The sequence below is a fragment of the Pygoscelis adeliae genome, unplaced genomic scaffold (genome assembly GCF_000699105.1).
Source record: "Pygoscelis adeliae isolate BGI_AS28 unplaced genomic scaffold, ASM69910v1 Scaffold74, whole genome shotgun sequence".
NCBI classification, from domain to species: Eukaryota; Metazoa; Chordata; class Aves; order Sphenisciformes; family Spheniscidae; genus Pygoscelis; species Pygoscelis adeliae.
The window spans coordinates 1,014,898-1,030,172 of NW_008824665.1; the positions used below are offsets into that span (position 1 = coordinate 1,014,898).

The 15,275-nt window shown below is 46.8% G+C and overlaps 1 protein-coding gene across 1 annotated transcript in view; it reads right to left on the minus strand.

Annotated features, from left to right (window-relative positions):
• GTF2F2 (general transcription factor IIF, polypeptide 2, 30kDa) overlaps positions 1–668 on the minus strand; it is a 104,573-nt gene extending 103,905 nt beyond the window's left edge. The window contains exon 1 of the mRNA XM_009322851.1: positions 540–668. Coding sequence (XP_009321126.1) covers positions 540–668 — 129 coding nt within the window. The remainder of the gene's footprint in view (positions 1–539) is intronic.
• Positions 669–15,275: the final 14,607 nt, after the last annotated feature.

The following is a 15,275-nucleotide window of genomic DNA, read 5'->3' on the forward strand; positions in this document are numbered from 1 at the left end:
TGTACGGGAAGGGTTACCCCGGCGTGCTGGAGAACGGGAGCGGCATGCAAAATGATCTGGAGAAACTGGAGGAGCAGTCTGGAGAGAGGCGACGCCGCCATGACAGCGCTCTCCCATGTCGGCAGGAAATGGCCGGGCTGGGGAGCAGCACCAGGGAAAGGGGTCAAAGCATCACAGTGTCCCCACCTGTCACAGGAGTGAGGGAAAAAGAGAAGGTGAATCGTTTATCATGGATAAAAAGTGAAGAACTAAGCATAGCTTTCCTCAAAGGGAACTCACGGTGAAGTATTGGAACAGGCTGCCCGAAGATGGGATGGCGCCTCAGATACGGAAAATGTCTTAAGTCAGGAGAGCGCAAGCATCTGCCAGTTCTGCTTTGAGATGGGGGTACTGGGCTTAGATAACCTCTCTAAGTCCCTATTTTATGACTGTCCCTATCACTGGCGAAGTTTTCCTAACATCTAGACTGTTTCCCTTGTTGCAGTTTAAGCTCATTATTTCTCTTCTATCCATTGTGGACATGGAAAGCATTTTATTACCTTCCTCTCTGCAGTTTTACTTGATCCCTTCACTGAGATGTATCCCTTTGGTTTGTCTCCACTTATACGAAACAATCTCAGTTTGTTCAATTTTGTCTCATAGGTCATATTTTCTAGACTTCTGGTCATGCCCGTTGCTCTCTGAATTCTCCCCACTACGGGTTTACATCCTCCTTGAAGTCTGGTTGCACAACAGTGAAGGTTCTACTCCACCTGAGACTGCACCAGCAGCAAGCAGAGAATATTTCTGGTACGATATGCAAGATATTGCTCAACTGTCTTGCAGAAAACTATTTCAGTATTACATCTCAGATATGTTAGTCTGTCTTTCTAATTATAGGCAAGCATCTAGGTAACCAAGGAGGGCAATGCTTTTATGCATATCTGAAGCAACAACAGCTAACATTGAACTATTCTGATTAGGATTAATTACATTTAAAAATTACTTTTGTTTTTACATTGGAACTGTACTTGTCTGCAGAACTCAGCTGGGAGGGTGGATGAAGCTTATACTGTTAGTGACCTTCCACTAAAAATTCAGATTTCATTAAGACAACCTTTCACAGACACACCAGAGGCATCTCCTCAAAGGCTAACAAAAATGGAAGCAGATGCATCTCAACAGCGGTAAAAACAGTCACCATTCCTGGGACTGTGCGACCCCCAAATATTATAGGTCTAAGACCCTTAGGTTTTCTTCACCTGGAAAAAGGGTGGATCTACACAGACAAACACCATCACTTTACAGTTTGCTTTTGGGTCCTACTCCACTGGTTCTTTGTGCTGTACATAGGACAGTTTGTTCCTGGGGTCTCTTTGAGAACAAGCCAGTGAATTCCCTCTAAGAGAAACCCAGAGGCACGGCTGGCTATCCAAGAAGGTATGGATGCAGCCATATCCCGCCTCACTCTCTGTACCCAGTATGGTCCTCCAGCATAACTCCAAGAAACACTGCACCCTCGACTGCAGCCAAAAGCTCCCAGGCCATTTTTCAGGATACATGCTGTTCCACACCCTGCTATGAAACAACTTGGTGATGGGTCTGGCAGAAATGAGGGGCTCAGTGATACGATCGGTTTGGGTTGGAAGAGACCTTTAAAGATCATCTAGCCCAACCCCCTGTCACAGGTAGGGACATCTGTCACTAGATCAGGTTGCTCAAAGCCCCGTCCGACCTGACCTTGAACACTTCCAATGATGGGGCATCCACAACTTCTCTGGGCAACCTGTGCCAGTGTCTCACCACCCTCATCGTAAAAAAATTTCTTCCTTATGTCCAATCTAAACCTACCCTCTTTCAGTTTAAACCATTGCCCCTTGTCCTATCGCAACAGGCCCTACTAAAAAGTCTGTCCCCATCTTTCTTATAAGCCCCCTTTAAGTATTGAAAGGCCACAATAAGGTCCCCCTGGAGCCTTCTCCAGGCTGAGCAACCCCAACTCTCTCAGCCTTTCTTCATAGGAGAGGTGTTCCAGCCCTCTGGCCATTTTTGTGTCCCTCCTCTGGACCTGCTCCAACAGGTCTGTGTCTGTCTTGTGCTGGGGACCCCGGAGCTGGATGCAGTACTCCAGGTGGGGTCTCAAATTTTCCCCTAGGATAAACATTGAATTAACAACAAAGTTGTCCCTCTGCCACCACTCCCAGCTCAGTCTGCGTGCTCAGATCACACCCACCACCACTTTTAAAAAAGAAAAAAGCCGTAGAATGGATGTTTCTAACAGGAGTGACATTTTCAGCGACGTGGCCGTGCAGCGAGTTCGGACTAGCCTGTGCTCCACCGGACAGGCAATGGAAGGAGAGGAGCTCCACTTGCAAGTGGCCTAGCTGCAGGCAACAGCAGCATGGCTGACCACCTCGGGACTCCTTAAAGAAGGAACCCATGAGGAGCCATTGCTCCTATTCCAGACGTAAATGATGATAGCAAAAACCTCTGTAAATGCCTGGCAATTGGGGTGGCTCAGCTGGCAACCCGGAGGGGAAGGCAGCCAGGCAGAGATCTCTCCTGGCTCCCTCCAGGCAGCCTCTCCAGACCCGTTTCCATGGAAACTGAATTTAAAGGGACAACAAGCAGGAAAAGAGCGCATTTTCATTAATTCCTCATTTAAAATCTCAATCTTCTGTTTGCCAGGGACACATTTAGCGCCACGGAGGAGGATCCGGGGGCCAGCTGCCGAGCAGCAGAGCTGTGTGTTAGTCACCCATTTTCTTCTTGCTTGCATGGAAACACATGTTGTGTCTGAGGAGATAGGTGGCCAAATTCAGACTTGCACAACCTTTCTCTCTTTTTTTTTCCCCCCATCCAACTAGGTGAGATGAATGTCATCGGCAGCCACACATGGTTTCTCTTCATCAGTTTTAGGAACGGGCTAATTGCTGCAGCCTGATGGTGCTGACTGAAAGCCAGCGCAGCAGAAGATGCAAAAGGCCTGACACTGTCCTGTTGAAGGTGACAGGAGTTTTGCCATCAGGAACTCACGTGCTTCCCTCAAAGCCCGGCGAGGATGAGGGGAGATGTGCTCCTGGGAGCTGGTAGTGGTACCACCCAAGATGTCAGTGATGGACGCCATCAGACAAGTTTCACTGGAAACACTTCTCAGGAATCAAATGGAGTTTTTAAAGGGAAAAGACCTACTGGCAAAGTGAATTGCACATGAGAGTGCTCGAACCACTCAGCTGTATCCTCTGTGGGGAAAACCTGCTTTATTGTTGGGTAGCACTAACGCGTGACACCTGGGAAGGCTCTTCAGCTCCTGACACGGTGTGCACATCTCCCCAAGGGTGCCCCTGGGAACAGCACTCACACATGTGCTGGTCACTGCTTTGTGACTCACTGGAGGGAGGGAGACCTGGACACGCAGGCTGAGAGCAGGCCAGCGAGCCTGGAGGCCGTGTGCTTTCTTTTCCTGAGCCCCCCTAATAGCACCAAATGGAGGAACCCCCACAAGACAGCCCTTGAAGATGTCAGGATTCCTTTGCCCCAGCCTCACCGGTTTTAGTTGCAAGATGATTCAATGTAGTTCTTATTCCCTGCCTGGTAGGAAGAAGTCATGGGATAACATTGTTTTAGAAACATCAGAGGTCTTGATGAAAACTACATCTTTTCTGTATTTTTCCTGGTGCAGAGAAACCCCTGGGGAAGTGAAGCAGGCTGTGTAGAAAGGAAATAAAATAGAGCACATGATAATTAGTGTATTATGAGCTAATACAACACAGAGATCTATATTGCTGTCTGTGCAGATGTCCCCAAACCTTCCACATCGGGTAAAGTAGCAGATGACAAACAGTTTTCATACACTAGATCAAACAAATCAGCTATAATCACACTAAACTGCAAGCACTGAATTATACTAAGCAGGTGGATCCCAACTTGTGTTTCAGTTTATAAGCAAGGCAGAGTGCGTGCATGGAATTTTAACAAGAGGAACAAAATTTCCCTACTCCAGGTGCATGACAGCAGAGAAGAAGATTATTGCTTTGAGTGACAGAAAAACGGAGTCACAGACGTCTCTGGCTCCTTTTCACTGCTCTGCCAGCAATGAGTTTGCAGACCCCCTGTCTTTATTACTTTCGGTGGATGAGGAGGAGAAGTGTGTATCTGGCACAAGGCGAGGTGGTGAGAGACTGCTGCTCCTGGCTACGGTCCTGTGAAATCACATTAAACACATGAAAGCCCCTTCCTACCTGAACTGCTGCAGTTGTTCAGCTACCTGAACCCTCCAGATGTGCCACAGGGGTCCAGCTGTGGGCTCTCCCTGCAGGATAAACCATGCCACTGGACCACAGGCTCCTCTTCCCATGAAACGCATTGGGGCACGGCCAGCAAGCCCCCATCCCATCACGATGCTGGTGTGGCTGGGGACACGTAGGGGTGGGAAGAGTTTGGGAGAGGCCACGAGGCTCCCCAGGTCGTGCTGGCCGCCTGGCTGGCCCGAGAGCTGGACTGTCCTAACAGCCAGACCTCCTTTCTGTTGCCAGATGCGGCTTGGCCATCTCGCAGCCCAGAGGCTTGGGTATCTAAGACCAAAGCATTCACTTAGATTCATGCAGCTGGAAGACCTCGTTTTGGTGATTTCTCACTCCTCCTCACAGTGGGTATCCTCAGAGATGGCTGGAGCACCCTTCTCCTTTTCTGGCTGCTGGTGCTGAGCATGTTGCAGGACTACCACCGCCTTGAGTCACACTTCACGGTTGATGGGAGCACTTAGCATCTGCAAGTGATTCCTGGTAGGTTTGGGATGTTTCCTCATCTCTTGGTTCCCAGGTTTCTAGAATGCATTTCACCGGGAAGTGGTGATGCCCCAGAAACCTGGTTTCACTTCTCCTCTTCTCTGTGGATGGGGTGACACCCACAGTCTGTTTTCTAGCATTTCCATGTGCTGGAGGAGCTGAGTGCTGCCCACATCTGGATGCTCCCCGAGTTCAGCTGTGTACACAGGAGCTGTGCTGGGCCTCCATAGGGTCAAAACATTTGGGTCTGGAACTAGAGCTGAGATCTGCTGCCGGGCATGAAGGGAAGCTCCTGCAGAAGCTGACTTTCAATTGGGAGCATTGAGCCAGGAAGGAGACTATTCTGCCAACAGCTGATGCTCTGACTTCGTTCATTCCTGTCAGCCAACCTCCTCATTAACAAATTGAGGTGAGCAGGGCACTCATTTTGGAAGAGGAGAACTAATGGAGTGAGATTGTTACAGAGCTGCTTGTCCTACTCCGTTACAAGTACCGCACAGCATCAGCAGAGTTCCGCTGGCCAGCGAGGGTCTCTCCTATAGCCTGAATATCTGATTTTTCAGCCAGCAAAGAACCCATGGCTTCACAAGTGTGCAAGAATTAAATCTCAAAACTACCATTAGTGCTTGAACTGCCAGGGCAAGCAGATGGCAAACCTTTGCTATCTTCAACTGTGATGCATCATTCTCTTGCCTGCACTGCAGATGGTCTATGTAACCTGGAAAAAAGAGAGGAAAAAATCTGCAAAGAGGCAAAAAACATCTGGGCAGAGCATGATCATTTATTTTGGAATAAGAGAAAAGAAAGCCTGTGTAGCTTATTCCCGAAACAGAGCACGGGCCATCAAGCTGCATATGTATTTATTTTCTTCAGCAGCAAAGGATTCTCAGTGTGCCTCTTTAAGGCGAAAATATATGTTGCAGCCATTGTGTTTTCAGACTGCCTTTGAGTAATACATTAATAACAGACTTGTTCACCCCAAGCTGTTCTGTGTCAGAGTGCAAAAGCATCAAGCTCACGGCAGAGCTCCCGTTTCAGTACAATGCTAGGCAGTATGAAAACTTAAAACATATCACACTTCTGCCTGAAAACACAACTCAAAAGCCCAGTTCTGATCAGAAGGCAATCTTCATTCATTAATTAATCCTTTTTAATTATTTCTATATGTTTACAGCCACACATTTTTATGTATGCTATGATTGGAGAACACCTAGTTTTCAGGTTAGTGGAATTGCAGCTGTGCTTACAGTTTCACCTATACCATGTCTTCCATCACATTAACAACATGCGATGAGTCTGACTGTAGGCAGCTTGGCCTCTTGTTTGTTTGGATTTTCACCATGTCAAGGAATGAAAAAAAAAAAGAGAGAACTGAAAGACGCAGCTGCAATTTTTTTTTTTTTAAAAAGGAAGACGACACTTGTCAGAGAATTTCAGAGATACTTGATCTGAACCTAATTTAAAATAATTTCTTAAAAAGTGACCATAAAATGGACATTTTACTCTCTCTAACTCAAGGTCCCTTTTGCCTCTCTCTGGCATAAAAACATATTAGCTAGCATTTTTCACCGGTGTCTCTCAAGAAGGGGTTTTAAGCATGCAACATTTTTAACCCAGTAATGGTACAAAGGTAACGTGAGCTCTGAACAGCTTGTTGCTTTCTAAAGCGCCTTTTCATTATAGGTGAGTAGAAAATGTTACATAGAACTGAGTGGTACCTGTTCTCCAGTCCTCCACTCCTTTACCTTTTTTCTGATCCTTGAATTTTCTCTGGTGATGTACTACCTCAGCACAAAAGGTCAGCGGTATCTACAGTCACTTATTTCCTGGCCTTTCCACTAATGACTTGGTGAAGAGCGAGGCATTTTCTGTTCAGCTACAAAAAATATGCTTTCAATGGATTTATTTCCCTTGTGTTATAATTAAACAAACGTGATTATATGCCAGTAATATTGCCATAATTATGTAGGTATAGACAACGCACAGTTGCCAAAGTGTGTTATTGATATATAAATTATCTCCTAATGGACTCTTGCATTGCAGAGGGAGCTTTCCAATGACTCTAGGAGAAGACTACGTGACTAAGCTGAGCTAAAACAACATTAGTGACCAGAAGAACAAATCTAGAAGGCTACTAAAGAAAAATAGGACGCTCCTGTTGGGAAGCCAGCCAGCCTGTTGTGTAGGGGTCGCACCGTTTGAACACGTATAGGACTGGCTGACAACCTCCTGCAGCTGCCCACAGTTGAAAGCATAGGCAGGTATATACAGTTTTGAGATTGTGTGTATATACAAAAATGCGATAAAGGCATCTAGTTTGTGGGTGCCACTGTTTCAGAAGTGATCGCTCTGGTACCCTGCAATGCCACATATTTAAATGCTATCGTTAAAGGAAACGAACCACGTGTATTTGCATCCAGCCTCGTATCCCACCCTTGCACCCGGCTGCAGCTCAGCCACAGCAGTGCCTCCCAACAAGCTCTCAATGAGATAATTAACTGGAGACAATAGGCGCGTCTGCTTCATTACTGCTGCGAACTGCCTGCAGGTTCCCTCCAAAGCCTTTCCACCTAATGGCCTTTACTGCTAACTCTCTTTTTTCCCTAAGTGCCGATTGTTGGCACTTCTCTAAAACAGTGCTAATGATCTAATAAATATGATTATACAAAAGTGGTTTGTCTCCTCACTGCATAAGCTAACAATGCTACTATGGCCCAGAGCAAAATACATTCTCTTTGCTACAAAGAAGGGTTTTCCCGCTAAATTGAAATGAATAAACTGGAATGAGTAGAAAGTGTTACAGACTTACAACTGGACTGCATTTTACTGGATTCTGTTGATGGATGAGGTTAAATAAGGTCTGAAATTTTGCCTTCTAGTTAATTATTATGAGCTAAACATGAAAGAACAGAAACGGCATTTCAGCCAGTGGGAGGAAAATAAGCAGAAGAGGAACAGAGGGAAACTGCAAATAAAACCAGTGGGGACAAGAAGATCTGATAACAACAGGGGTGCCAAAGGGTGGTGAGAGGGGCAGGGACCGCAGCTAACCCTGACGGCCTCATGTTATAGAATCATAGAGTAGTTTGGGTGGGAAGGGACCTCTAAAGGTCATCTAGTCCAACCCCCCTGCCGTGGGCAGGGACATCTTCAACTAGATCAGGTTGCTCAGAGGCCCGTCCAACCTGACCTTGAATGTTTTCAGGGATGTTTTTGCTTTGTTCTATCTTCTGGCAAATGGCACATGGGGTTGGGGGAAAGAAATGCAATGATTCTGGGATTATTTATCATCAGAGGCTATTTCCTCATAGGCTGCTTCTTGCTGAAAACTGCAGGCTTATCACTGAGAACAATTTCTCCTGGAGACCGAGCGTTGGGCAGCAGCAGCCCTCAAATCAGCACTTGCAGCTTGCAGGGTATGTCCACCTCCCTCCAGAAGCTCACACCCTGTTTCACATACGCTTGTCATTTATGAAGACCCAACGTGATCAGGAGTTCAACTCTTCACTTCATATACTCTTAAGCATGAATCACTGAAGCTTTATCTAACAAAGCTGAATGTTAACGTCTTTCTTAAGGTTACCAGAAGAAAAAAACATAAATAACAAAAGGCCATTTCTGACTGCAATGAGATTTCCCTTCAGAGCCTGCAATATTTTCACTGGCTTTGCAAACCTCATCTTGTTACTTCTCCCTGCCCTAAGGCTTGCAGGACCTTTCCTCCTTTCACCCTCTGACTTATGGTGGCTTTCATTGCTGTTCTGTGAATTCGAGCTCTTGGCCCTCATTTTATCACATTACTTAATTGCACTCCTTTTTAACATGCATAGTTGTCCTCACTTAAATAACCTTCCTTGTTACACCTTTTTCAAGGCTTTACCATTATATTCTTATTCTGATGCATGTACCTTCTTAAAAACCCTGTCTCTCGCGCAGCACCAGTGCTACATCAAGCACATACATACAACATTATCCTTTCAGTATTCTTATTAGCAGAGCATTTGCCTCATCTGTCCTTCCTCAGTCTGGGGCTCAGAGCCCCTCAGCAAATCAGCAGCATTTTGCTTTTCTACACTGTTCTTCCAGAAAGAGTATTCCCCCTCTGCCTGCCTTGCCTTGCCCCGTGGATCTGGTTCATGCCTGCAAGGCATGTTACCCGGTTATTTCTTAGAGAACAAACGGAACATAATCCTTTTATGAGTACCCCGATATGAGCCACAACATGTCACCTACCTTCAACACCTCTGCCTCTAATTTACTGATTTGCTGTTAAAGATTTGCTATCGTTGCTGACTCTGACTCGGATGTCTCGCAAATAAACACCAAAGAACAACGCTGGCCCCAGCTGAGCTTCTCGCTCATCTCACCATCCCTGCTGTGCATCACCAGCACCTCCGATGGCCCCTGGCTACCGCTGGAGATCCTAACACTTTTGATCAGGAGTTGAGACAACAACAACTTGAAGCCAGACATAGGCTTTATTCTCATTTGCTGGCACGTTACGCTAGGCAGAAACATCTCCCTAACAGCATGATGGTTAAATTACCTGAGCTTTCTTTGTTCGCATGGACATCTTCTGGGGTGAGAGAGAAGGCATTGTTCGGGCAGTGCTAGGAATAATGAAGTCTGATTTCTCATCTGCTTGTGTCTCTTGCTTGACTGACTTTGAGTCCTTCCTTTGGCTCGGACAGGCTTTTCCCCCATCATTAAATCTTAATACTACATTAACAGCTATACGTTACTTTTCAACATGTAGAGGGTTAAAATTGAAAAAGGGAAAGATTTGAGGATTTTCTCACCGCGTGGAGAGGTGAGTGGCAGAGCTGAGATTAAATTTCTGGGACTTGCCTTCCTTGCCCTTTTGTTCTGATCTCAGTGACATACAATTGTGCTTCTGCTTAAGAAAACCCAGACGTAGGAAGTTCCTTGCACCTGCCAGCCCGTTGTGGGTTTTCTAGCCATACGGTGTTCGTTACAGAGAGGAGCCCGCTGCTATGTTAGAAATGTGGACAACACAAAATCATCGAGATGACTGCTCAGTAAAACTCAGCTTTTGAAAACCAAGGCAGGTCATGCTAAGTGTCCTCACATCTCAATGAGTTGTAGGTTTGGCATGACCTCCATTTTGAGCACTTGTGGGTCAAGGCATTTTCCCTCTTGTAAAACGTTATTGATTGAACCACAATTATGGTTTTGATGAGGGACTTTGAAGTGGCTGTTGGAGTAGCAGGCAAATTCACACAGAGAGAAGCAAATGTAAGAAGAATGGGTAGCAATTTCCTTTGGGCCAGATGTGTACTTATCTGACATGTCTGTGCATAACAAAAGGCCTGGATATTAAACTGTCTGTTGCCTCTGCTGAGCGACGGTGTGAATTATTTCTGACAGCCATTCAGAGGTGCTTCAGTTAAGCACCCAAAACTGTGCAGCTCTTCACTAGACAATTTGCTGGTATTTTGAAAATGTTGTGATACTTCCCTAGTCTCAGAAATCATTGACAACCTGTCAAAGATAAGAGTCAGCATCTAAGTCTCCGCACTAATAATTACTCCTCTAACCTGCTAGAGAAAGTGCCGGATATTCACTTCCTCTTAGGAAACATTAGGGCCATTCTGGCCCTCTCCAGAAATTTAGCTTCTGTAAGCTGCTTTTGAGAGTGCCGGGAGAGCGCTGGCTGGTAGCAAATTCCCGTTCTTTCACTGTTGTTAGTCTGTACTTGTAAACAGTGACCCAAAATAGAAACATGAGTGTTGTTTGAACAGCTAATATTTGCTATGAAGAAAGCGGCTCCACAACTAGGGGCAGATCCCACAGCCTCTGCTGAAGTGAGTCATCTCTCTGCACACAAGTGGTGCTGTCAAGTTCAATAAGCCGGTCTGTGCAAGGCTCGAGGATCCGACTCATCGGCCTCCCATCATCTGTGGCATGGGGACAAAGATGTGGATGACTTTTGCATTGCTGATCCTCTGCATATTTGTGCACGTGTTCGTGAATCTACTCTTAGTGGGAAGGAGTGTGTGTGTGGGAAGAATGTAAAAAAGGTGAAAATCAACAGAAAATTAAATGGCATCTTCCTCCACCTAAACACACTTCATCAAAGTTAACATGTCATCGCACGATGTACTGCATTGCATACAAAAATGCTTCCTTGAAAGAGTCATTAAAATTGCAAAGTCAAGTAGCCAAAGGTTAACAGAGGCCAACATTTAGGCTGCCCACACAGCATTATTTCTGTACATCTATGTTTCTGCATTGTAATAGGGCCTTGAATGTCATGATTACATAGCATTTATCTTGTTTTCCTACAGGAAGGAGGCCCTTGTGGTCATGCTGTCTGCGTAGGTGTATATCTGCGTGACAGTTGTCCCCTCCCTAGCTTTTGAAATCATCCACCAGTTTCAACCAAATCTCAAAGATACTATACTGCCATAAATATATGGAAATTGGAGGTCCAACTGAGGAAAGAGATCCTGCTAGAGATCCAGTGTGAGAGAGAGAGAGAACAGTGTAAATCCAGCCCTTACTAGACACCTAGAGAAGCAACCTGAGGCAGGAGATGCTAAAAATACTTCAGGTATGAGAAAAGCCTCAGCTGGTCTCCATGCTTTATTAAACACTTGGCCACAGTCAAGGTTTACCTCCTCTGTTGGTTCTCTGAATGGGATAAATATATATTGCGGTGATTCTCTTTCAGTAGGTCACCCTGCAGGCTGGGTACCCGCGGGTCCCAGAGCTCCTCGCTCTTCTGCACAGCCCAGCTCCATGTGGTCAGCGCTTCCCATGGGGGCACTGCTACAGCGTTAGCTTAGCCCACACTGTGGGGAGTCCCGCATCCTCTGCCCTGCACGCTGCCTTCCACGAGCGATGCTCCTTCTCCATGGGATCTTCTGCGGCAGCTGCTGCTGTAGCGTGTGAGGGCTTCACAAACATTGGGTAAGCCATCTTCAGAAGCTTCCAGTGAGGATACCTGGCTTCAAGGAGAAGAGATTCAGGTCCTCTCCCGTTGTGGAAATGCACAATGCAGATATTATGCAGGTGCCCTGGGAGGTATTGGTAGGGCACACTGTCCTACTCATGCAGTGAGTTGACAGTCAGATGCTGTACAAACCCCTGGAGGAGAGCAGTGTGGGTGGCTCCCTGCAGAGAGACTGACCATGGTCAGGAGCAAACACAAGCAGTGATGGATAAGCAGTGGGGGTGACAGCAGGCTGGAGTGGCTAAGCCTGAGCCTGTCTTTCCAGGACTGAGGGAGACCGTTACCTCCTTATTCTACAGATGGGAAACTGAGGCTCAGTGAAAGGGCAGCTCGGATGCTGCTTCCCTTCTGGAGAGGAGCCTCCTGAAGAAAGAAGTGAAGAGGTGTTTCTTCCAGGCAGGGGCTGAAGGAGCAAAGGGGAGGCTGAGCTGCACCGGGGCTTGTAGCCATGGATCAACATTGCTAGTCAAAGATGAACACTGATTTTAAACTAGTGCTCAAACCTCACCGTGTCCTGCGAAACAGAATTTGAGATCTTCTGTGAAGCACGTCATAGTGTTATACCTCTATTTTTTATAAACCAGACCCCGTTGCACACTGCCCCTCCTATTTCCAGTGTATGCAGCCTTTTGGCGTGGCAGTATTGTTAGAGCCAAAGGTTTAAAGATAAAGATTTTTAGGTAGGTGTAACACCTTTTATGAAGCCAGCTAATATAGCTGGAGAAAGCAGATAAGGTTTGGGGCATGCACGGTCCTCAGGAAAGACGCAATGAATTTCAAACCTAAGTGCACATGGGGAACAATTGTTCGGGGTTTAATTAGACCTGTGTCTGAGCTAGACGTCTGACAGCACCCATGGAATATAAAGAGGATATTGGTGGTTATCTCCTAAGGGGAAAAAAGAGGCAGGTGATTTGTAGAATAATAGTAGCACAATGTAGAGCACTGAGAGATTAGTAGGAATGGTGAAAAGAAGAGGATGGTAACACGCTCTAAAATGTTAGTATTCAGAAAGGTGATGACATACAGTTCCCACATTTACCTAGGGAAGATTTTGTAGGTTTTCTTTGAGAATCAGGGCTGGGAGATCAGAGGTGGAATGACTACAGTGTAAGAAATGTTGCCTGTTGGAAGTGCTTCATCCCAGCTGACTTGTATGAAGAGTTGAAGATTGTATCTTTTGACAGGCTGAGAAAAAAGCTTTCTTTTGCCTTTGCAAAGTTGTGCCTATTGCATTTCAAACTCCCAAGCATTTGGCAGATCTTCACTGTCTCAGTTTAGCTGCTAAACCAAGAATTCCTCCCTGTGAAGAGTTTTTAATGTGACTTTACAACCAAAACTGCTCAGCTGCTAATTGAGGGGTGTGCAGCAGTCAAAATAGGATGATGCCTCAGCTGCCTGCATCGTGCCTCGTCTCACTCACTGTTGATATTCAGATGCTGGTCGGGGTCCTTGCCTTTTCTGTGTGCCTAAAGCCAGCCAAGAGGTTCCAAGTGCATTATCGGGCAATGTTTCCTCCTCAGGACAGCAGGGATACAGGAGGTGTCAAAGGAGGAAGGCTGAGGTCCATTCCCCAGGAGGTATCAGCCTGTTGGGCTGTGCCCATCTCCCAGTGCTAGTGAAGATCACCACCAGCTGGTGGCCAGGCAGCTCCTTCCACCCTCAGTTTTCCAGGACCTTGATGGGCAGGATTTGACACACAGGGATGGGACAGAAATTTCACTAGTTGCCTCAGCTGATGGTGAGACATCATTTCATCCCAGGAATGGACAAGGCGAAGCACGTCTCTCCATGTCCTTCAAGAGAGAGGGCCTGCAGGCCAGCCCAGCCACATAGAGGGAGAATACTGGTCCTGTGGAGTGGACAGGCTCCCTGCTCACTGATCTGCTCAGCCTGGCATTGCTGCAGCTCCTGCCTGCCTGGGGAAGGAGGTCTCAGCCGGCCTCCTTGCCTGGGGGTACAGCATCACCAGAGCAGGTCTCAGGGAGCTGTTCCTCAAGCTCCAACCAGTCTCTTCTCAGCATTTGTGACCTGAGAGGGTCCAAGGCTTGTAGATGGGGGTAGATTTGGTAAAAAATAAAAAAATCTTCCTGATGCTAGTCAGACTCCCAAATTTCCCTCTCCCAAATTTAAGTCCATATTCGAAACCAGAGCTTCTCAGCAGCACAGAGCTAGGAACTCTTCAATGTCAGCAATGCTACCAGAATTTGTGCTCTGAAATACTTGAAAAACAAAAGCAACATGGAGTCTTGTGGGTGGATCAGAGCTGACATCTGCGGTAGGTAATGTCAGCTGACAGAATATTTCAGGAAAGCCACAAATACCTGGAAAGGAGGGCCTCTTGATGCCAAGTTTTTCAGACAACATTTGCAGCAGGTGCAACTGCCAGGTCCCCTTCTGGTTCCTGGCCACGCACTGGTTCCTGCCAGAGCATCAGTACTGTTCAGAAACCTCCTCAGGAGCATCACTCATAACTCTCAGCACTGCAGTGGTGATCTTGCGCTAGCTTCTGCCCCAACAGGCTCAGCATGGCACCTGCATCATTCTCCCAGCCGAGGCCTGGGTTGCATGAAGGTGATGGAGAGAAGACGCTGGACCAGGGGCGGCAGCAGTGCCGTGACCTGGGTGTGCATCTGTGAGCTCTGCGGGAAGCTGGCATTTTTGGGGTGGGCTCCCTACCTGTGCACAGCACGATAGCGACAGAAAGAACTGTGTGAATCCTTTGGCGATGGCCTTGGTTTCTCTGCTCTTGGAAACTTTCTTTTTGTGGACATGTTGTGGTTTAACCCCAGTTGGCAACTGAGCACCACGCAGCCGCTCGCTCACCCCCCCACCAGTGGGATGGGGGAGAGAATCGGAAGGGTAAAAGTGAGAAAACTCGTGGGTTGAGATAAAAACAGTTTAATAGGTAGAGCAACAGTCACGCACGCAAGCAAAGCAAAACAAAGGAATTAATTCACTACTTCGCATGGGCAGGCAGATGTTCAGCCATCTCCAGGAAAGCAGGGCTCCATCACGCGGAACGGTGACTTGGTAAGACAAACAGCATCACTCCAAACATCCCCCCTTCCTTCTTCTTCCCCCAGCTTTTATATACTGAGCATGATGTCACATGGTATGGAATGTCACATGGTATGGGATATCCCATTGGCCAGTTTGGGTCAGCTGTCCTGGCTGTGCCCCCTCCCAGCTTCTTGTGTCCCTCCAGCCTTCTCAGTTGGTAGAGCCTGGGAAGTTGGAAAGTCCTTGACTAGTATAAACACTACCTAGCAACAACTGAAAACATCAATGTGTTATCAACATTGTTCTCACCCTAAATCCAAAGCACAGCACTGTACCAGCTACTAGGAAGGAAATTAACTCTATCCCTGCTGAAACCAGGACAGGACAATAATGCGTACATCAAAGAATTAAAGTATTGCATTCAGTACGTGACTGGGAGTGCATCCTCTCACTGCTCTTGTTTTCCTCTCTCATGCTGGTTTTGAAGAGGCAATTAAAACCTGGTGGCTTTTGTAGCAGGTGGTCCAGAG